This window comes from Gossypium raimondii, chromosome 5, assembly GCF_025698545.1.
Source record: "Gossypium raimondii isolate GPD5lz chromosome 5, ASM2569854v1, whole genome shotgun sequence".
Taxonomy (NCBI): domain Eukaryota; kingdom Viridiplantae; phylum Streptophyta; class Magnoliopsida; order Malvales; family Malvaceae; genus Gossypium; species Gossypium raimondii.
Genome location: NC_068569.1, coordinates 53,597,678 through 53,621,441, shown reverse-complemented (window position 1 = coordinate 53,621,441; position 23,764 = coordinate 53,597,678). Strand labels below are relative to the sequence as shown.

The following is a 23,764-nucleotide window of genomic DNA, read 5'->3' as shown; positions in this document are numbered from 1 at the left end:
GATTCATTGGGCCACCAAGGCTTCAAGTAGAAGTGCTTTGTCAAGTAAACAAACTTTATATAAAAAAAAGTAAAACTACAATCATTTTATAAGGCATCAGTGTCGAGTAGATCTATTTAAAAGTTAAATTATTTATTTAAGTGTTTAAGTTTGAAAGTTTGTCTGATATTTGAGAAGGTTTGCACAAAAATATTATGCTACAAAATGAATTTTGGGTAAAATATTTAAGTCTGTTTAAAATATGGATTGGACCTAATCTGGTCTAACCTATTTTTAAGTTTATAATATGTTATTTTATCACTGTAAAATTAATTTTTACTAATAGTAAATAGAAAAATATTCTATGTACTGTCAGCGGGGTTTCTAGACTCCACAAGTAGGGTCAGGGGTTGATAAATGTCTTATAAGGGTATAGTAATATAACACCCCAAACCCGGCATGGACGTTATAGCCAAATCTGGGAATGTTACGAAGAGGGTTTTGAAACCAATTTTACCGTGTTGAAATTTCCCGTATAATTTGTTACTAAAAGGGAGTCCACATTTTATAAAAACATATTATTATTATTATTATTAAACTCATTAAGGAAAATGTCGGTAGTCTATTTCGTTACGTAAAACTTATCTTGCAGCGGAAGTTTGAAAATTTTATATTAGAAAACTGAGCTTGTGTTTTCAGAAAAATATTTGTTTGCATAAAACCATTGTTTTCGAAAATTGTTTTGTTGGAATTCACAGAATAAAAATCTAAACAGTTTCAAAATCTAGAACTTTAAAACCAAAAATCCAGAGAGTTCAAAAATTACAAATCTCTCAAAATAATCCAGAATTTAAATAAAACCGTTAATTAAACCAGTTCGCGAACTAGTGGTCACTGCTGAGACTTCGTCGCATCGACCCGCCTATGTCTGAGTATTACCTGAACAGAACAAACAAAAAGATGTGAGTTTTTGTAAACTTAGTGTGTAACTCAATGGAACATACATGCACATATACTCAAATTCAGATACAGATTCAGATCAACAGTGTCATACAAATATGCAAAGTCCTACCCCCATCCTCTACACACCATCTCCGTCCATCCCAACACATCACGTGGGGTATACAACACCCACTTAACCCTACACACCACATAGTGTCCGTACGACACTTATCAGAATAATTTGCAGCTATGCTGCCAGAATAACGACGAAATATCACCTTACAGAATACTTTCTCCAATAAACAAAACCCACCCCACGTGCAGATACAGACAACAAATAAACAGATTAACATATATAACAGAATTAAGATGTGTCGCATGCTCATGTACAGATTTCATACATACTTACACAACATAGTCAAATCATACATATTGATTTCCTTAGTTGTAACAGCCCGATTCTGGGCCTAGTCAGAATAGTGGTTTCGGGACCACAAATCTGACGAGAGAAAATATTATTATTATTATATTTTTATGATCTACAATTTCACGGAAAAATTTCGTACAAATTTTGTTCGAAAATTTCGACGTTTGGGCACTCAATTTAGTCAAAAGGACTAAATAGTAAAAAGTGCAAAAGTTGAGTTCTACATGTTAGAAGTGTCTAATTGTTATGAAATTATAAATTGGTGGTCCTTATATGGTAATTAGACCATTAGTTAATTGATGGACAAAAATAGACATAAGAAATGGGTGAAATAGAATTTTTTTTAAATGGGGGCATTTTAGTCATTTAGTAATAAAAAGAATTAAAAAGGGAAAAAGATGGCAAAATGTGCTCATCTTCTCCATGGTGAACGAAATCAGCAAGGGGGAAGCCATAGTTAGGGTTTTTAAGCTTCCAAGCTCAATAGTAAGTGATTCCAAGCCCCGTTTTTAATGTTCTTTACGTTTTTGGAGTCCCGGTAGCTTAATTTAGCTTATTCTAGCAATAATTTAACCTAGGGTTTATATTTGGAAAAATACCTGTTGACACCATTTTTTTGATGAAACGGGGTCGACTTGGATTTTGAAAATAAAACGAAAATGGGAGTCGCCACCAATCCTTTCTGATGAGGTGTGATCGGGTCACCTTGAAAAGTGGTTATTAATAAGCGATTTGATTTTATTAAAACAACGATTTTGGTCTACGAAGTTTAGAAAACGGGTTCGGGAGTCGGTTACGCACGAGGAAGGATTAGCACCCTCGATACGCCCAAAATTGGTACCTAGTTGATTACTTAATGTCTTAATGTCGAAGATTGAAAACCTTAAAGAGATTTAGAGTACGATCCTAAAAAAAACCGAATGACATGGATTGAGATTTAATAGGATATTTGGCTATTTGGTCAAATGAGAAATCGAAACCCAGCACGTTAGGGCACGTTCCCTCGAATTTCCAAACGCAAAATATTGCCTTACCTTGAAAATTTGAAAGGATATTTGGCTATTTGGTCGAGCGAGAAATCGAAACCCAGCACGTTAGGGCACGTTTTCTCGAATTTTTCAAACGTAAAATATTGCCTTATTTTGAAAGTTAAAAATGATATTTGGCTATTTGGTCAAACGAGAAATCGAAACCCAGCACGTTAGGGCACGTTTGCTCGAATTTTCCAAACGCAAAAATATTGCATTATTTTGAATTTGAATGAATATTAATGGAATATTTGAAAATAGAATGTGCATTTTTTATTACATTCGGAAAGAAGTCGTTTGAAAACTTTGAAAGGATCAAATGCGATTAATAACGATTTTGCAATATACACTTGGGGCAACAATGAAATAATTTACGTAATGAAATATAATACACATGGCATTAATATAAATGAATCGTAAAGTTAACACGCATGAACGGTAACACTCATGATAATATAATAGCAATGATAACAATGACAATAAATAATAAAACTCGAATTTGGAAGTACGTGAAAAGTAGTAAATAAATAAACGATGAAAAATAAAAAACATAGACGATGCAACATAAAATAAACGAGCCAGTTCAAAAGAATGAATAATACCAACATAGTCAAAATAAATAAATAAATAAATGTTACAGACATGAGTCCTCAACAGATTCAGATCAACAGTGTCATACAAATATGCAAAGTCCTACCCCCATCCTCTACACACCATCTCCGTCCATCCCAACACATCACGTGGGGTATAAAACACCCACTTAACCCTACACATCACATAGTGTCCGTACGAAACTTATCAGAATAATTTGCAGCTATGCTGCCAGAATAACGGTGAAATATCGCCTTACAGAATGCTTTCTCCAATAAACAGATCCCACCCCACGTACAGATACAGACAACAAATAAACAGATTAACATATATAACAGAATTAAGACGTGTCGCATGCTCATGTACAGATTTCATACATACTTACACAACACAGTCAAATCATACATATCGATTTCCTTAGTACTCAAAACAGTCTATCAGAATAGCAGATACTATGCATTAGGGTTTGCTTAGCCCTTACTGACCCTACGAAAGGCCTATAGTCGATCGGAACGACGTGTGCGGCCCTAGGGAAAATTTTAGAATTTTGGGCTCACATGCCTGTGTAGGCCCACACGCCTAAATTGGCTTTGCCTGTGTGGCCCACATGGCCTAATCCATGACCCACATGTCCGTGTGGCCTACACATCCAAATCAGCCTAGCCTGTGTGACCCAAACGCTCGCCCGTCACACGCCGTGTGACGTCAACATACCACTTTCTTGGCTTTCACCGAACCTCATTTTCTCTTGTTTTCGTTACACACCTGGTTCATTTTTTTATGCAAAAGCAATCTCGAGACCTCCGAAACCTAAAAACAGCCCCCAAACACTGGTTTAGCAAATAATTTATGAATCTCACACGATTAACCCAATCATGCATGTGCACTTACCGATAACAAATATGACCACAACCTCGAATCAAGTCGTTGGAGTGAAATCTGCTGCTACACCACCTTCACCTACACAATAGATTTGTAGAAGAAATTAACTTCCCTAACTACACCATCACGCCAATTCAAAAGAAAAAGGAAAGCAACCCAAACAAACCTTTAAAACTTACCAAAATGAACGAGGAACCACCTGAATACCAGATTGCAACAATCGGAACAAACGATTGTCGAATAGAGAAGAGAGAAAAATAACAAAAGAAAACATAAGGGAAAGGAAGAGGGAGAGAAAACTAACGTCAGAAAAGAAAGAAAAATTGAGTAAAGGGAAAAAAATAAAATAAAATAAATTTAAATTTAAATCCCACAATATCTCAACCCCCCATTATCCCACTAACTAACAAACCCCACTAAATCGACCCACTAACTCTCAACTACCTCAGAATCCCACTTTCACCGAACCTAGATTACACAACCGAAACAAAATTTATCATATCTTACCACTTGAACTAGCAAACTCAATCTGATATAAGTTTACCTTACCAAGAATATAACATAAGCCCATCTAAAAGGGATAAAACCAAGACAAAAAATAATATATTTTTCCAAAGTTAGACTTGAACCCAAGACCTTAAACACACAATCAAAACACTTAGCCACTAAAGTAGATACTCACTAATGATAAATTCCACAAAAACAATGTTAAATTAATCAGGACGTTACAAGTAAAATATTAAATAAAAGAAACACATGAATTTTTTTTAAGATTGTTAGTAGAAATGTTAATGGGCCGAGCAGGGTTCAGGCCAGGCCAAGTAAAAAATTTAGGCATGTTTTCTAGGCTTGGGCTCAGCCTGACCCGACTATTGGGCCTAAAATTTTGCTCAAGCTTGACCCGGATAAAAATGATAAAATTCGAGCCCAATCCATTCGTATTAAAAATTTTAATATTATTTTTATACAAAAATAAATTTTAAAAATATAAAACATCAAATACACTAAAAACATTAAAATAAATGTTTCCCAACAAATAGAAAAAATTAATATATATATACTTAAATAACACTAAAATAAGTGCAACTTAGCAAGCAAATATATTTAAAATAGTAGCAAAATTAATAATAAAACTAGAGTTCTACAATATCCAAACAATAACAATAAAACAGTAATAATATAATAGCAAAATAATGAAAAAATAGTGGCAAAACAGTAAAAATATAGCAACAAATTTTTTTTTTTGCAAATTCTGGTCGGGCCGAGCTCGGGCAAAAGAAAAAGCTAACCTGAGGCCCAATCCATTTAAAAAATGGGCCTTATTTTTGGTCCAAACTCATTTTTTCGGGTCTATATTTTTACCGAAACCCTCCTACTTTTCGGGCAAGCCTTCGACCGAACTAAATGGCCCAGCCCAAGGACAACTCTAACTGTTAGATACCAAATACTAATGCATAATAAATATCACTCTAAAATATTAAAATTAATAAATCTCCTCCTTAAAATTAGCCAATAAAATTAATTTTAATATTTTACAGTTGTATATACTATAGGAAAAAATTAGTTTATTATTAATAAAGACGTAAGTTTATTTATTTATTTTAATAAAATAAATTAATATATTTATATCAAAATTAATATATAAATTTAAATATTTGCTAATATGTATTTAAATTAGAATACAATTTAAAATCTAATTTGTAGTAGTCAAAATAAATTTAAAACTATGTACCAAAAAATAAATTTAAAACTAAATATTCTTTATAATTTTGTGGTTAAAATGTATTGTATAAAAATAAGAAAATAAATAATAAAACGGTACTTTTAGCTAAAAAATAAAATTAACTTTCCAGGTACATGTAAATATTGTAAAAATATTTGTTCTGATTCTATAGTTAAGGAAAGTAATTTTTAAAGAAAAAATACATGCTCAAAAAATTTAATATTTTTTAGCATACCAAGGATTATTTTCTCACTAATTAATTTTTTTTTGGGAAAGTTATAACTTTTTATCATACCAAATAGTTTAAGGGTGGGTTTGGATGAACAGTGCGTTTACCTGAAGTTAGTGTAAAAACGGCGGTGGTGGTGAGATTAGATGCTGTAGTGATATTATAACGTGAGACAAAAAGTAAGCTAAACACACCCCACCGCACCCCGTCCATCCAAATCCACCCTAAATTTCATGGGAGAGGCAAATCACATCTCTTTCATAAACATAAACATTATGTTTTATAGGTAGCTCTTAGCCAATAATAAATAAACACGTTTTTTTTTGTGTGTATTGTAGATTGTGTGGCATCCTTCTTTCACCTAACTCGTTTTATTAAATTAAGTAAATAAAATTATATTTACACCAATGTAGGAAAAATGTTTAAATCAGTGTAAATTAATTTGACAAATCGATTCTAACTTTAAAATCTGTTGACATGTATCAATTGTTATTCGATTATAAATTTGTTTCACCAACTCTAATATCGAGACAAAATGTAAAGACTGGTTAATCTTTACAAATATCGGAAACTCCAAAATTAAATTTCAGTTATCTAAAATCAAATCAAGGTAATTTCTGATTTTTCTTCAATCTTATTTGCTTCAATTATTTAGAGTTATAAGTAACTAAGATTATTTGGTTATTTCATTGAGAAACATTAATTCTATCATTGTTAAAAACTTTAGTGGAAAATTCCTTATTCACCTCTTATATAAATGCTTCAATTTTAAATGTGACAACATGAGAAATAAATTTAATGATGAATTGATGACTAAATTGTAATCTTTTGGGTTTTGTTTTAGTAATTTCGAATTAATTCAAAAGTTTAATTTTGTGATGCATGTAATTTTTTCCTAGATATATAATAACCCATTTTTTATTTTATTTAACAAGAAACCATTAAAAACCTATCAACAAATTTCCATATAAAATTTCTTTTTCATCAAATTGAAAAAGAAAATTCTAAAATTTGAAACATTTTAGGAAAAAAGCATTTTTAAAAATTGGTTTAAATTTTTTAAGATAAAATTTTAACTAAAATAGGTTCATTTTATGTCAATAAGTTATAAATTTTTTAGCAATTATAACTCTACTTTGAAATCTAAGATTTTTCATTTAATTTTCCTTTGATATAAAAAAATAAAAAGCTTCAATTTTTTTTGTTAAAACTAATTTCATAAAAATTCACATAAAACTTAATTAATGAAATAAAACTCGTCAACGCGACCAACTAAAAAATTTCAAATCAACAAATACTCAATCCAAATCTTATATATATTATTACAAGATTTTTATGTTATGATGTGTTTACAACTATAAAAAATGACATGTGATAAGGAATGAAAGTAATTATTTGTAGGGAAAATTGCAACATAAACCCTTCTGTCTTTTTATATAATATTTAATGGTGTTTCGTAAGTTATATTTTTTTATAACTTTATATTTAATAATTTAACTTACAATTTTATATAATAAATCACTATAAATTTTAATGTTGTTTTAAAAAGTCTTATTAAGTTTACCACTATTATTCTAAGTAATTACATTCTCATCTTAGAGAGAAAGTAACTCTCCCAAAAAGTTATATTCTTAAAATTTTAATATTTTTTAGCATGTTGAAAGTGAAGATTATTTTCCAACTAATTAAAATTTTTCAGATAAGTGGTCATTTTCTATCATACCAGATACTTCGAAATTCCATGGGAGCCAAATCACCTCTCATAAACGTTAACATTGCTTTTTGTAGGCATCTTTAAGCCAATAATAAATACACAGGTATCTGAATTTATTTTGCGTGCTGTGGACTGAGTGGCGTCATTATTTCACCTAACTCGTTTTATTAACTTCTGGATTCTATACTAAAACAATCTACTAAACGAAATTATATTTAGGTCAATATAGGAAAAAAATTGTTAAAATGAATGTAAATTAATTTGACATATCAGATTTCAACTTTTAAATCTGTTTAGAGTGATATCAATTTTTGTTGTGATTATAAATTCATATCGCCGAACCTGTTATCAAGATAGAGTGTAAAGAGTGATTAATCTTTACAAAGCATCGGGGACTCCGAAATCAGATTTCGCTTATCTCATATAACTCAAGGTAATTTCCGATTTTTCTTCAATCTTATGTTATTTTTATTGAAAATATTAAATTTTTTTCATTTGTTAAAACCATTTTCCTTTGATTTGTTGAAAATTTTAGTGGAAAATCCCTTATTCACCACTTAAATAAATGCTTTAACTTCTTATTTTCTATCTACATATTTCCCTTTTCCCTTCAATCAAATTTATTGTTTTTTCTTATTTGCAAAGAGAAATTGAGACAACTATTTGATTAATCCATTATTATGACAACATGAGAAACAAATTTAATGATGAATTGATGATTAAGTTGTAATATTTAGGGTTTTTAGTGATTTAGAAAGATTTATTGAAAATTCCTTTTACCATCTTCTAAGAATTTATGATGCATGTAATTTTTTGCTAGATATATAATAACCCATTTTTATTTTATTTAACAAGAAACCATGAAAAATTCACCATATAAAAAAATTCTTTTTCATCAAATTGAAAAAAATTTTAATGTAAAAAGATGTGAAGTTTTTATTGATTATTTGTAAAATAATTCTTATGTTATTATGTGTTTACACTATAAAAATTTAGAAAGTAATTATTTGTGGAGGAAAAATTGCAACATAAACCCTTTTGCCTTTTTATATAATTTTTAATGGTGTTTTGCTAGTTATATTTTTATAATATGTCCTTCCAATTTGTTTATATTTAATAATTCAACTTACAATTTTACATAATAAACCACTATAAATTTTAACTTGTTCTAAAAAGTCTTATTAAGTTTATCACTGTTTTTACAAATTAAATACACAATTAAAATTGAAATAAATATTTGAAAATATAAATAATGTTACAATAAATTATTGAGTGGTCACCATATTTTAATTTAATTTAAAATCTACATTCTCTAATTAATAATTAAAATTAAGTTAAAACTATATATAAAATAGAATTTCACACCATCTACTACTATAATATTTATATTTTAAAAATAATTTCAAAATATTATTTATTTATAGTTATATATTCCATTTAAAGATAACCCATTAATCTCTAGGTTCAATTGAAAAGCTGAAAAAAATGGTGATATCTTCAATCAACACTTGATAAGGATGAAATTGTATATCAGTTGCTTATACCGTAATTATCATAAAATTAAGAAACTTGAAGAAAATTATACAAAACTTTTTTATACAAAAATAGGTAAAGCTACAATTATTTTATTTTATTTTAGAAGAAAGGCATTAGTCTTGGGTAGATTTATTCAAATTACGAGTTACTCGTTTAAGTGTGTAAGTCTGAAGACTTGTTCAATATTTGAGAGGTATTAAATAAAATATTATATTAAAAAATAGTTTTGAACAAAAAATTTAACCTTATTAAAATATGGGTTCACCTAATTAAATCTAGTATATTCTCAAGTTTATAACATTTTATTTTATCACTGTAAAAGTAATTTTGCTAATAGCAAATATCAATGTAAAATGTTAAATTTAATAAATCTCTTCTTCCTTAAAATTAGCCTATAAAATTAATGTTAAAGAAAAAATTATTTTATTATTAATAAATATGTAATTTAATATATTTATTTTAAATATATTTGTTTATTTTAATAAAATAAATTAGCATATTTATTTCAAAATTAATATATAAATAAATTTAAATATTTATTAATATGTATTTAAATTAGGATATAATTTAAAAGCTAATTTATTCAAAACAATTTAAAAGTATGTACCAAAAATATTAATTTTAAAATTAAATATTTTTTTATGATTTTGGGTGAAAAAAGTATGGTAGAAAAATAATAATATAAATCAACGATAAAACAGTAATTTTATCTCAAGATGAGAAAGTTACTATCCCACTATTATTCTAAGTAACCACATTCTCATGGTAGAGAAAAAGTAACTCCCAAAAAAAAAAAAACTTTATATTCTCAAAAATTTTCCATTGTATGATCCATGTTCAGGGTTCATGGGTGCCCTTCCTGATTAATAAATTTTTTCAGAGAAGTGACCATTGTCTACCATACTAGATGTCTCGAAATTCCATGAGAGGCAAATCAGCTCTCATAAACGTTAACTTTGCTTTTTGTAGGCATCTCTTAGCCAATAATAAATACATAGGCATCTGAATTTATTTTGTGTTTTATGGATTGAGTGGCGTCATTATTTCACCTAACTCATTTTGTTAACTTTTGGATTCTATACTAAAATAGCCTACTAAATGAAATTATATTTAGGTTAATATAGGAAAAGAATTGTTAAAATGAGTGAATATTAATTTGACAGATCATATTTCAACTTTTAAATCTGTTCAGAGAGATATCAATTGTTATTCTGATTATAAATTCATTTCGCCGACTCTGTTATTGAAATAGAGTGTAAAGAGTGATTAATCTTGACAAAGCATCGGAAACTCCGGAATCATATTTCGCTTATCTCAGATGAACTCAAGGTAATTTCTGATCTTTCTTCAATCTATGTTATTTTATTGAAAATATTAATTTTGTTTTCATTTGCTAAAACCATTTCCCCTTGATTTGTTCAAAATTTTAGTGGAAAATCCCTTATTCACCACTTAAATAAATGCTTCAACTTCTTATTTTCTATCTACATATTTCCCTTTTCTTCTTCATTCAAATTTATTGTTTTTCTTATTTGTAGAGAGCAATTGAGACAACTATTTGACAATCCATTATTATGACAACATGAGAAAAAATTTAATGATGAATTGATGATAAAGTTGTAATATTTAGGGTTCTTTTAGTGATTTAGAAAGATCTAATATATGTTGAAAATTCATTTTACCATATTGTAAGAATTTATGATGCAATGTAATTTTTTCCTACATATATAATAACCCATTTTTTTATCTTATTTACCAAGAAACCATTAAAACCCCATTAAAAAATTCATATAAAAATTATTTTCATCAAATTGAAAAAAATAATTTTAATGTAAAAAGATGTGAAGTTTTATTGATTATTAATAAATATGTAATTTAATCTATTTATTTTAAATAATATTTGTTTATTTTAATAAAATAAAATAACATATTTATTTCAAAATTAATATATAATTGAATTTAAATATTTACTAATATGTATTTAAATTAGGATATAATTTAAAAGCTAATTCGATAGTATTCAAAAGAAATTTAAAAGTATGTACCAAAAATATTAATTTTAAAATTAAATATTTTTTATGATTTTGGGGTGAAAATGTCTGGTAGAAAACTAAAATATAAATCAATCATAAAAAGGGTAATTTTATCTCATGCATAAATTTTAACTTTCTCTAGAGAAAGTTATTTTCCCACTATTATACTAAGTAACCAAATTCCCACGGTAGAGAGAAAGAAATTGTCAAAAAAAAAAGTTACATTATTAAAAATTGTCCATTTTACGATCTATGTTCAGGGTTTGGGATTACTCCTCCCAATAATGCCGTCACCAAAGTTCAAACCTAGGTCCTATCGTTGGGAATGTAATGTGTCTTACTATTACATCTAACCACTTGTTGGTAAAAAAAAGAGAAAATATTTTTTAGCATAGTGGAGATTTTTTTCCAACTAATTAAATTTTTTTCAGAGAAGTGGTCATTTTCTATCATACCAGATGTCTCGAAATTCTATGAGAGGCTAATCACCTCTCATAAACGTTAACATTGCTTTTTGTAGGCATCTCTTAGCCAATAATAAGTGCACAGGTATCTGAATTTATTTCGTGTGCTGTGGACTGAGTGGCGTCATTCTTTTACCTAACTTTTTTTATTAACTTTTGGATTCTATACTAAAACAGTCTACTAAATGAAATTATATTTAGGTCAATATAGGGAAAGAATTGTTAAAATGAGCGAAAAATAATTTGACAGGTCAGATTTCAACTTTTAAATCTATTTAGAGAGGTATCAATTGTTGTTTTGATTTCGCCGACTGTGTCATTGAAATAGAGTGTAAAAAGTGATTAATCTTGACAAAGCATCGAAAACTCCAGAATCAGATTTCGTTTATCTCAGATGAACACAAGGTAATTTCTGATATTTCTTCAATCTTATGTGCTTCAATTATTTGGATTTATAAAATAAGTAAGATTTTTTGTTATGTTATTTTAATTAAAATATTAAAAATTTTCATTTGTTAAAACCATTTTGCTTTGATTTGTTCAAAATTTTAGTGGAAAATCCCTTATTCACCACTTAAATAAATGCTTCAACTTCTTATTTTCTATCTACATATTTCCCTTTTTCCTTCATTCAAATTTATTGTTTTTCTTATTTGTAAAGAGCAATTGAGACAACTATTCGATAATCCATTATTTTGACAACATGAGAAACACATTTAATGATGAATTGATGATTAAGTTGTAATATTTAGGGTTTTTTAGTGATTTAGAAAGATCTAATATATGTTGAAAATTCCTTTTACCATATTGTAAGAATTTATGATGCATGTAATTTTTCCCTAGATATATAATAACCCATTTTTTATTTTATTTAACAAGAAACCATTAAAAGCCCATGAAAAAAATTCCACATAAAAAATTATTTTCCATAAAATTGAAAAAAATAAATTTAATGTAAAAGATGTGGAGTTTTATTGATTATTTGTAAAATAAATATTATTTTATTAATTATTGGTGGAAATTGTAAAATTTTGCATTAATTAATTGGAAAAAACAATTATGTATTTATATTGATTGATATAATCTTTTTAGGTGAAGTTAATGTATGTGAATTATCCTTTGCCCAAACTAATTCCCTTCTCTTTCTCTCATCTTTTACACGTTTTAGCTTTCTTGCATGCTTGTTGACATATCTTCGATGAGTGAGTTTCGGTTCTTTATTTACATAGAACCAGCAATTTGGTACCTTCTTCAGCATTGTATGTCTTCGTTTTAATTTTAGGACACATTTAAATAAATAAAGAAGGAAACCCTTTTCTTTGCTCAATATGTAAATACATCAAAATCCGTACTTGGGTTTTCTTTCAAATTCTTGTTGGTTTGATAAAAATTTCAATGTTTTTATTGCTCTTTTTTTTTTTGAATAAAAAGCAATTGTATTAGGGTTTTTCTTTTTGAATTTTCTTTTCTAGGTTATCGAATATGTTCACGGAAGAAGAGTTGAAAGACATTGAGGGATTGAAAAGAGGGTCGGACTTCATTGAGGTTAAGTGTGGATGTACCAGCAGAAAATATGGTGATACCATTGGGAAGCTTAGGGTTTTCACCAATGGTCAATTTCTGATATCTTGCGAATGCACTCCATCTTGTGAGGAAGGTAATTCATTTTTTGTTTCAGTGCAATTGTTTTAGCTTAATTTTGTTTGTAACTTCAACTTCATATTTGGCTTTTCAATTCTTTGATGAACTTCAATTTCACCTTATATACATTGAACTTGTCATTGGTTTTCCATTGCTGAAATTTCCTGGAATCATATATGTAGTTGTTAAATCAAGTTGAACATCAAACACTCAATAAAAAAGCGTCAAGCTGTAGTTTGTTCTTCTTTGATTTTAATTATATGTATTTAAGAGTCTCCCATTAGCATACACAGTGATTTACATTTGGCTGTTAATAGATTTTAATATCCTGGTTTGATATCCAAGATCATCAATGTTGAAACTCTATCTATGTTGATAAGGATGGAATAGCATTAAAGCTGAGTTTAATTCAGTTGATTCATGTCATCTTCGAGCTCAAATCTTGTTTTGTTGACATTGTTTTGGTGAATTCTTTGATAACCAGAGAAATTGACACCTTATGATTTCGAAAAACATTCTGGGAAAGAAGGAACTAGGAAATGGAAGAACCATATTTGGGTGGTCATGAAAAATAAGAAGGTTCCTTTATGGAGGACTGTTCTTCTGAAATACTACAAACATGCATCAAATGGAGCCAATGAGCTAACAAGCACGCTAGCCAAGCGCCTTTTCCATCGTGACGAGTTTGTCCGTTGCTCGAGGTGCAAGAAAGAACGTCGGTTTCGACTCCGGACCGACGAGGACTGCCGGAGGTACCATGATGCTGCCAAGGCAAGAAAGTGGAAGTGTGCTAACTGGCCATATGACAAGTAAGTTTCAACATCGCGTACTCGGTTTCAAGCTTGATAAAAATCCTAATCGGCTGTTTTGTTTTGTTTTTCGATTTCAGAATCACCTGCAAAGTTGATGAAGAACGAGCAAGCAGGAAGAGTTGCAGAGGCTGCCCTCGATCTCCATCGTGCAAAGGCTGCACTACTTGTGTGTGTTTCGGGTGCTTCAAGTGCCGATTTCTCGATTGCAAGTGTCGCACTTGCGTCGATTTCGTCCAAAATGCCGAGCCTTGAGCTGTAACAAGGCATCCAACATCGGCCCTTTCTAAGTTTCGATGTTCTGACTATCATTTCCCAACTGGAAAACTGTTCCAATGGTTTTTATAGGATTGCTATGATTTTGTTATGTTTGGTTTGTTTTAGAATAATTTCTTAGCTGAAAACTGGAGACTAAGGTTGGAACTTTCAGTCCAACACAACTTTATAAACAGTTTAAAATGAACCAGTTTCTTTTATTACAGCTTGTTTCTTCATGTTGTTTTATGTTTGGTTTTAGATCTTTCTTTACTTACAATTCATGGTACATATTTATGCAGTGAAATGCATACATAAACAATTTTTACAATGCCATAATCAAGGCATTTCATCCAACGCCATGTTTACAATTTGTGGTGTCTCCTTATTACTTTTTAAAGTCCTTGATTTCATTTCATTTAAAATATTTAAGAAACAAGCATTTCCTTCTATCATACAATGTGTGGAATGCCTAATAAATGAGAGTGATAGTTGTATATATCACTTTCACTCAAATCATGTCACTCAAATCATGTCGGTGAGTAAGAGGTTATTATTATAGCCTAATAGTGTACCTCTCATTGAATAGGCTACACACACACAGTTTTTTTACTATGAGGTTTCGATTTGCTTTCATATTAATTTTATTATTCTTCTCTCTTTTTGCTCTGAAATAGATTAAAGCATGCTTTAAGTTATGAAGAGTGTAATGTTGTGGCTACATTTGGTTACACCACCATACAATTACAACAACTTGTTTGATGTCATCTGTTATTGTTGAAAAGATTAACCAGGAGTTGATTCATCTGTAAATATCCATTTGATTGTACTTGAAATTAAGAGCTCCTGTTTCGATCAAAACTAGATTTGTGACCATCTTGTCTGGTTACAAATCTTTGTTACATAAATTACCTCCTCTCAGGCTCCATAATCTTCTGACTTAACCCTCTAAAATCATCCACCTCACAAACCCCAAATCACGGCAACTTCATAAGTGCTCCAACCCATAACAACTATCAAATCCAAGCAAAGTTTTCGTACGATTTGGTAATCCATCCTATTTCGATCATTAAAAAAAATCAATTTTATTAATTTATATTGATTTTTCAATCAACCGATTCAACTCTCAACCGGTACCTCAACTGATTCTCAATTCAGCCAATTTAATTTTAAAAACAATGTAATACTTCTCCAACAATCTAATTTGATCCATAGACTATGCTAAGTCGTCATCTCCAGAAGTGCATCCAACCAAAACCCTTAGATCCCATTTGGATCATCGGTGAAATTAATTTGGATAAGATTGAAAATAACAATGACATTGAGAGTAAAAACCATGTTCAAATATATATTTGGACTAAATCGCGACGGTAGCGATAAAATGAACTATTATGAGAAAAAAAGTTAAAAACATTGGGTAAAAGATTAAATTGTGTACATATATAATAAATATTTATTTTATTTTATTTTATTAACTAAATAAATAATAAAATTACTAAAATTATAGTTATGGCATATAATAATTATATTAATTATAATTAAAATAAACAATATCAAATAATATTTTGTATTTATTTATTTTATTTGTTAAATTAAGGGATACTGTCGTATTTGGTATTTAAACTTTGACAAATCTTCTAATGTGATACTTAAATTTTGAAAAAATTGAACCAAGGACCTAAGACTAAATACCCCTTTAAGTTTTTAAATTATAATAAAATAAAAAGCCAAAATAATAAAATATCTCTTTAAATATATTTTTTAAATATTAAAAAATTAAGTTAAAAATTAACATATAATTTTCTTTTCTTCCTTCTTCCATGATGACCCTTGGCCGCCGTTGCCATTATGCTGCCGTTCGGCCTTTGTTCAATCCAAATTTGGGATTGAAAGATTCGCCTCTTTCTCTGCTTTTTAGTTCTTCGATTAGCTTTCGGAATTTCGAAAAAAAAATTCAACCTTTAGAACTTTTCAAGCCTCGATCTGCAGATCCAATTGTTGAATAATCATGGAACTTCGATCGTGGCTTCTCCTCACCGTTTGCAACGTCTTGATCGTTAGGATTCCTGGAACGATGCCTGAATCTCAAGAACCCAGAAACTCGAAATGGGTCTTGGTTTTGATTTGCTTCTTTTTGCTTGGTTTTGTGTTCTTATGGGTTGATTCTGGATTTTTTGTTCTAATGGATTGATGGGTGTTTTAAAGGGTTTGTGATATTTAGTTTTTTGGGTATTGTGTTCTAAAGGATTGATGAGTTTTGTGATTTTTCTTGCTTTCATTTCAGTACAATTGGAGGTTGCCAATAGTTAAAGAAATTGGTTTTGGTACTTGAGAGTTGGGCAATGTTATTGAAGGGTAGAAATGTTCTTAAATTTATTTTCGAAAGAACCCAGAAATGTTCTTCCCAAAAGTAATTCAGAAATGAAATTTAAATCGATTCATTGTAAAAGGAATGCTTAAAGAAGTTGATGAAATTAAAGATTGGATTAGATGAAAAGAATGTGAAAGATGGATTTTTTTGAAGAAATTTAAAAGAAAAATGAAATTAATATCACACTTTTTAGGTGGAAGAATAGACATCACACTTTTTGGAGAAAAATTTAATTTAATTAAAAATAAGGGTAAACTCCCTAAATAGTCACTTTTGTTTGACTCAAGTTACATTTTAGTCACTTATGTTTGAAATGTTACGTTTTACTCACTTATGTTATTATGTTGTAACATTTTAGTCACTGAGCTGTTAACGGTGTAACAATAAGCTGACGTGGCACGTTAAATCATTATTTCAAACAAAAATTTTAGGTTAAATTCTACAATTGGTCCCTATATTTTTTTCATTTTGTGAGCAATTTAATTATTTTTTCTTTTATATTCTTTTAACTTTTTTCCATTATCTTCTGTTTCTCCCTTTTTTTTCCTCCTTTATTTCTTTTAACATAGTTTTTTTATTTTTTCTATTTGTTAAAACTAGCCCACAAGCTCGCCTCACTCGAAAAAAAATAAATTGTTCAAAAAAATGAAAGTATAGGGGCTAGTTTTAAGAAACGGAAAATATAGAAAAAAACCACGTTAAAATAAATGGATAAGGGAGGAAAATGGAGGGAGAAGCAGAAGAGAATGGAAAAAAAAGTTCAAAAAACACGAAAGAAAAAATAAAATTGCTCAAAACGAAAAAATATGGGGACCGATTGTACAAATTAACCTAAAATTTTTGTTTGAAATAATGATTTAACGTGCCACGTCACGTTACACCGTTAATGACAATTAACGGCTCAGTGACTAAAATGTTACAATGCAATAACGTAAGTGACTAAAACGTAACATTTGAAACATAAGTAACTAAAATGTAACCTGAGGTAAATAAAAGTGACTATTTTAATAATTTATTCTAAAAATAATTAGGTTTGAAAATAAAAAATTGAATATTTAAAAAGGATAATGTCATATTTGGTACCTTAACTTTAACAAACTTTTTAATGTGGTACATTTATACGTTAATGGATGACTTGTTCTTAAAGGTGTTTATAGGTCAGGTCGGATTCGGACTCGAACTACTCATGATATTAACACATTTTATCTCAATTCGGCTTAAAATATGAGTTTAAAATTTTGTTTGAACTCGTCCGTATTTGCAAATGACTAACTCAAGCCCATTTTAATCTCACCCACATTATTTTAAAATTTTTCTAAACAATATATTTATATTATTTTAATTTAATATTTAATAATTTTATATATTTTTAATTTATTAAAATTTTATATATATTTATCTTACCATTTTTAATATTTATATTATATTAGCATTAGATAATACTATAAATTTAATTTTTATGTGTTATAAATTACATAATATATAAAAATAGAACACAACGAACAAATTCTATTTAGGGACGGGAGATAAGCTGCCGCTAAAACTTGAAAAACTGTCAATCAAAAGGGCTATTCTGACGAAAAATTACCCATTGACAAGGTATACCCTTTTAATGTCGAAATATGTGACCGTCGAAATAGGTCTAAAGGTTTATACTGAAGATTTGTACACCGCTAAAGTAAAAACTATCGATATAAACTTTGTATGATATGTTGATTTGATAATACCTATATTGACGATCTCACCACTGACAAAGGTCAATTAAGTAAATTTTTTATTATCTCCTTGATCTTATAGCTACGGCATGCACCGTCACTAAATGTGTTATAAATGAATTCCCACTAATATCTCTAAACATATAGACCCGTTCTTGATATTTTTGGGTCCTAAACAAAACAATAAAATAGGATTTTAGGTTCCTTAAAGGTTGGAGAAAAATTTTTTTAGGTCCCTTAAAAGTTGGTATTATTTACGTGGTTTTATTTACGACGAAAATATGGAATTAAGACCACCTCTGAGCCAATCTTGGATGTTTCAAAATAGTAAACTCTTTATAAGGCACATGACGACACATTGCGGTCACAAGGACAAAAGCTTCTTTGTTTTCCGAAGGGGGCAATTTTAAATTCAAGTTTGAGCCCTCAGGCTACCTGCATTTCATGCACTGGCTCTAACCCTCGAACAAATCCTCAAATGGATTCATCCATGTCCAGCAATTATATTTGTCCCCCCCCCCCAAAAAAAATCCCAATTAAAAAAAGGTATTGGGTTATTCATTTTTTATATTCCTCATAATTTTGAAAAGGGTGAGTTGATAATTGATCTCTTAGTATATGTTTGTATTATAATGAACAGTTTTCATTAGAACATGGGATCTTAAGTATAAGAAATTTGCTAATATTTGTCATTAGCATTATGCAAATTGAGAGAAGTATAACAATCGACAGCTTTCTATGATATATTTGCCCCACACAGACGTTAGCAAAATAACAGATTTAAATCACAAGATCGAAGCAGAACAATATATAGGCATATATATATAAAACTGGAAGAATAGAAAATAAAATTAGATTGAAATATTATATTGGTAGTTGAGGTCTCTTTTAATAGTTTTCTTAAGACAGATTCAGCCGCTCCTTTGGTGTTGGAGAAACGTTGATCGACTGTCTCCCAGAATACAACAACACGATAGCACGACAGTAGCACGACTGCATTGATTAACGAATAGTAGCCTTGCCTACCTCTTACTCTAATTTTTGAAAACTAGTGTATGTTGGCATGAATATAAAATATTAAAAACTTAAAAATAGGTTGGACCGTGCGTGGCTTGGGCTTTGAATGTTCAAACTCGAGCTTGATTCATATTTTAAATGGGCCAAATTTTTTTGTCCAAACTCATTTTTTGGATCTAACATTTTTACCCAAATATTTTTAAATTTTAAGCGAACTTTTAGAACTAAATGAATAGTCTACCTCTTGAACATGTCTACTTGTGCTAACATGGACCATCGCAACAGTACCACAACTTGTTATTTGTTAATAGGTTTTTTACGATGCTCATTTATTTAGAGAGTCGTTTCCATCTTCACTAGAGATAAGATGAAGGTAGATTAAAGAGTCTTGTGTATGAAGATGTTTATGCCGATCGAGATTAACTCTTAATATAAAAATCAGTAGATGATCGAGATAATATAATTGGAATAATCACTTATCACTGAAGGCTTAGAAGAACTATCAACTATTTAAATGGAACACATATCGAGATAAAGTATTTTGGGGTGAGTACATTCGATCGAGTTGAAAAATTTTAGTTAGTCGAGTTGACAAATCCTATTTTAGCAGCCAAACTCAATTTGAATTTTTTTAGAATCGAATCAAATCAAGTAAAAAAATTTCGAGTCAAGTCGAGTCAAGTTAATGAATCCTATTATTTATACTCAATGTTGCATTTACATGGACCGATTATTTAACTAGTAGCCAAAGTATAAGATTATTTAACTACACAAATAATATAATGGTTTTGTCTTTTAACTTAATGAGTAAACATTTATCAAAACGACTTAGTTTTGCCTTTTAGCTTAATGGTTTTGACTTTCAACTTTAGAAAAGATAAACATTTATCAAAACGATGTAATTTTTTCTTTTCTTATTCAGATTTTTAGATAACTCGAATTGTGTAATTCATATTCGAGTTAAACCGAAAAACTTAATTTTTTATTCGAGTTGATCCGAATAACTTGATTAACTCAAATAACTCGAACTATTTAATTCAGAATTTAAATTTTTTATCTAATTTTTCGAATCGAATCGGATTTTGTTCACCTTTAAAAGTATTAAACGAAATAGAAAGAGAAAAAAAAACCCACTTAAAAACGGTGTGTTGTTTAATGTCGTCTTATTCATTTTGTTTACATTTTGGATTTGTCTAGCCTAGCCTAGCCTAGCCTAACCTAGCGTAGCAGTAGTATTCTTATTCTTTAAAGGTTTGGTTCGAATCTCATCAAAATTAAAATGATATAACAATTTTTTGGTAGACATTAGGCACTCTCAATTAATTTCATGAACTCTTCAAACTCTTTTTGAAATAAAAAGATAACTCTTAAACTAAAATCGAGTATAAACACCCTTAATATAATACCTCCATCATTCAAGATTTGGGTTTGGCAAATTGTTGATTATTTTTGCTTCAATTAGATAATGTTGAAATAGTCTAACAAAATTGATTATGGTAATGTGGTTCTCTAATTTCATTTTTAAAAATGGGAGTCAATGTTTGTATCTTCCATTGAGACGAACTTTATAGTTTTCAATAGCTAAAGTCTTTGGAAGTAAGGAATTGATGTAAACAATAATTATTGTTTATTTACCTTCTAAAAAATCTAGATGATGCATATTTTGGAACATAGTTTTCATATCATTAATTAATTACAATCTAGTCAAGAAATTTGTGTTTTATTTAGGATTAATGTGTTTTTCTAATGAGTGTTTTCAAAAATTTGTCAGAGAGTTCTATAGATTTTATAACTAGGTTAAGAGTTTGATAACTGTATTATAAGATGTAGTAAAAAAAAAGAATTTTATGTGATAATTTGATGGTTAAGGGTGTTCATCGCCCCAGGTTTGATCTGGGTTTGAGTCATACTATAGTCGAGTTGATTGTTTGGGCTTTGCCAATGTCATACTGGAGAATTTAATAAAAGAATTTTAATATTGGTGGTAACAACTGGATTTAAATTTTTAAATACAAAAATTAGAAGGATTAAATTCTTAAAAAATATAAGGGACTAAATTTCAAATGTTCAAAGTATATAAGGACTTAAAGTATCTTTTAAGCTTCAAATTTTATTCTATAATTTGAGACAAACAAATAATTAACATACCACGAAATGTGAGCTAAGAAGCCTATGTATCTCCATAATTTATTAAAAATATTGTTATTTTCTTGACTTCATTTAGTCTTTCTTATAAATCTTTCTTTTCCATGATAATATAATAATCAAATGAACTTTAAGATATAACAAAATTTAATGGCTATTTGTGTTTTGCACTGATAAAAATAGTTAACTTAGTATTGAGCGAAGTATAGCAAAAGTATCAATCTCTATAAAGAACTTTTACAGTAATTCGAAAGAAAATAGAAAGTGTTTGTTTCTTAGTTTTGTTTCAATGTACCATGCAAATGAAATTTCACGCCTATTTATCGAAATTCTTATGTCTCTTCCTAGAGACATAACTATTCAATAGATGTCTATTTGGATAGTCGCATCTATTAAATTAACACAATCATTCATTATTTATATAAAAATAAAATTAAAAAAATTAATACGAGCCGGGCTAGACCAAATTCAGATTTTAGTATTTTTATTTGAGTCAAATTTGGGCAATAAATTAGACATTTTTTCGAGTTGAACGAAGCCTAAGCCTAATAATCGGGCTTAAAATTTTATTAAGACCTGGCCATAAACAACTCCACCGCTGACTATGTCGTTGATAATTACACAATTTGCTCCTGTTTCTTGTTGATTAGGTCCCAAATGGACTATCTCACTACCTTCTAAGCATTTGTCCTCCATAGAACTCCAAAAATAGGCATCACAACTAGTGTCTCACTCCCTCAACCACTGCCTTTTGTCAATTTGAATCTACCATTGAGTTACCTCATATGAGTAGCAAAGAAAAATTAACAAAAACCAGCAAACAAGTTCCCATTCGTTTCTTCTGCATCTTCTTTGTCTCCTAAAAGTTCATATTTTTTCAACACAGAACCCATGTCTTGATGTTTATTATTTCTTTTTTTAAGCCATTGAAAGAGCTTAAAGCATAAAACCATAAACCCAAACAAGAAATCATTAAACCATAGACAAAACAAAGACACAAATTCAAGTTTCAGCATTTCGGGTGGAACATCAATTTTCACCGGTATAGCTGAAATTGAACGGAACACGCCAGTACAGCTGGAAAATTTACCGGAACGGAAAGTATATTGGTACGAGACGTACCGGCCGGTATCACCTGTATTGGTAGATATTTACTTCTCTAGTAATAACTCTTGATTAATAATTAAGCGAAATAACTTTTCATTACTTAACGATTCAGTTCATATAAACAATCAAATCTCCATATTTTAAGATGTTTAGCTAAATCAAATATTTATTGTGTTAGCGTACTGTCATAGTAAAAGTTGTTATTCAGTCAGTTAGTAGCTAAGCAGTTTCTGAGTCAGTTAGCAGTTTAAAAGTTAGTTACAGCAGTAGTTAGTTTGTTTTAGCTCTCATGCTCTCATGTTTGTATAAACACATGCAAGTCTGCATGTTCATGAATTAATCAAGAAAATATCATTTCTCTATTTTTCTATCGTAGTTTTAATAATCTTACTTGGTATCAGATGTAAGTCTTTCCTGGTTTTTCTTTCTCTGCTGTGCAGTTTGAGTAGTTGATATGGCCGCCAACTCTTCTGATGGAGTGCTTGATAGTCAGTTCTTTTCTACAAAGCGAATAAGTGTGCTGCTTGATGATAACACGTATTTGCTATGGCGCCAATAAGTCCTTTTGGCTGTAAAAGCGCATAAACTTCAACGTTTCTTGGATGATCAACATGATCCGGCTATTCAGTATGTTGCTGATGATAGTGGTGGCTTGTATGAGAATCCAGAGTTTGCACTTTTTGAGCAACAGGATAGTGTACTTGCGTCATGGTTGCTTTCCTCCATTAGTCAAACGGTGCTTCCCCATCTTATTGGCATGGACACCAGTGCCAAGATTTGGAATGCGGTTGTTGCTTTGTTTGGTAGTAAAACAACTTCTAAACTGATGGCTTATAGAAGAGCTTTGCATTCACAACGCAAATGTGAGTTGAGCATGAAGGAATTCTTGATGAAGGTTAAAAGTTACTGTGACAACCTCGCTAGTTATGGTGAAATCATTGGAGAGCATGAGCATGTTACTGCAATACTCAATGGTCTCCCTCCAGAATATGAGTCTGTCATCACTATTATTACCGCGAGTCAAATACCCTACACAGTCCAAGGGGTAACCTCCATGCTTCTTGACACTGAAGCTCGGCAGCAGGTAGTAAGCAATGAGATTTCCAGTTCTACAAACATGGTGTCCTCTAAATCTTCAGATTCTTTTGGTTCGTTA

At 29.6% G+C, this 23,764-nt stretch overlaps 1 protein-coding gene across 1 annotated transcript; it reads left to right on the top strand.

Moving 5' to 3' along the window:
* The first annotated feature begins 13,028 nt into the window (after window positions 1–13,028).
* On the top strand, window positions 13,029–14,477 carry LOC105768324 (protein ULTRAPETALA 1). Its single transcript, XM_012588204.2, has 3 exons — window positions 13,029–13,205; window positions 13,674–13,998; window positions 14,079–14,477. The coding sequence occupies exons 1-3, from the start codon at window positions 13,031–13,033 to the stop codon at window positions 14,251–14,253; spliced, it is 675 nt and encodes a 224-aa protein (XP_012443658.1). The 5' UTR covers window positions 13,029–13,030; the 3' UTR covers window positions 14,254–14,477.
* The last annotated feature ends 9,287 nt before the right edge of the window (window positions 14,478–23,764 follow it).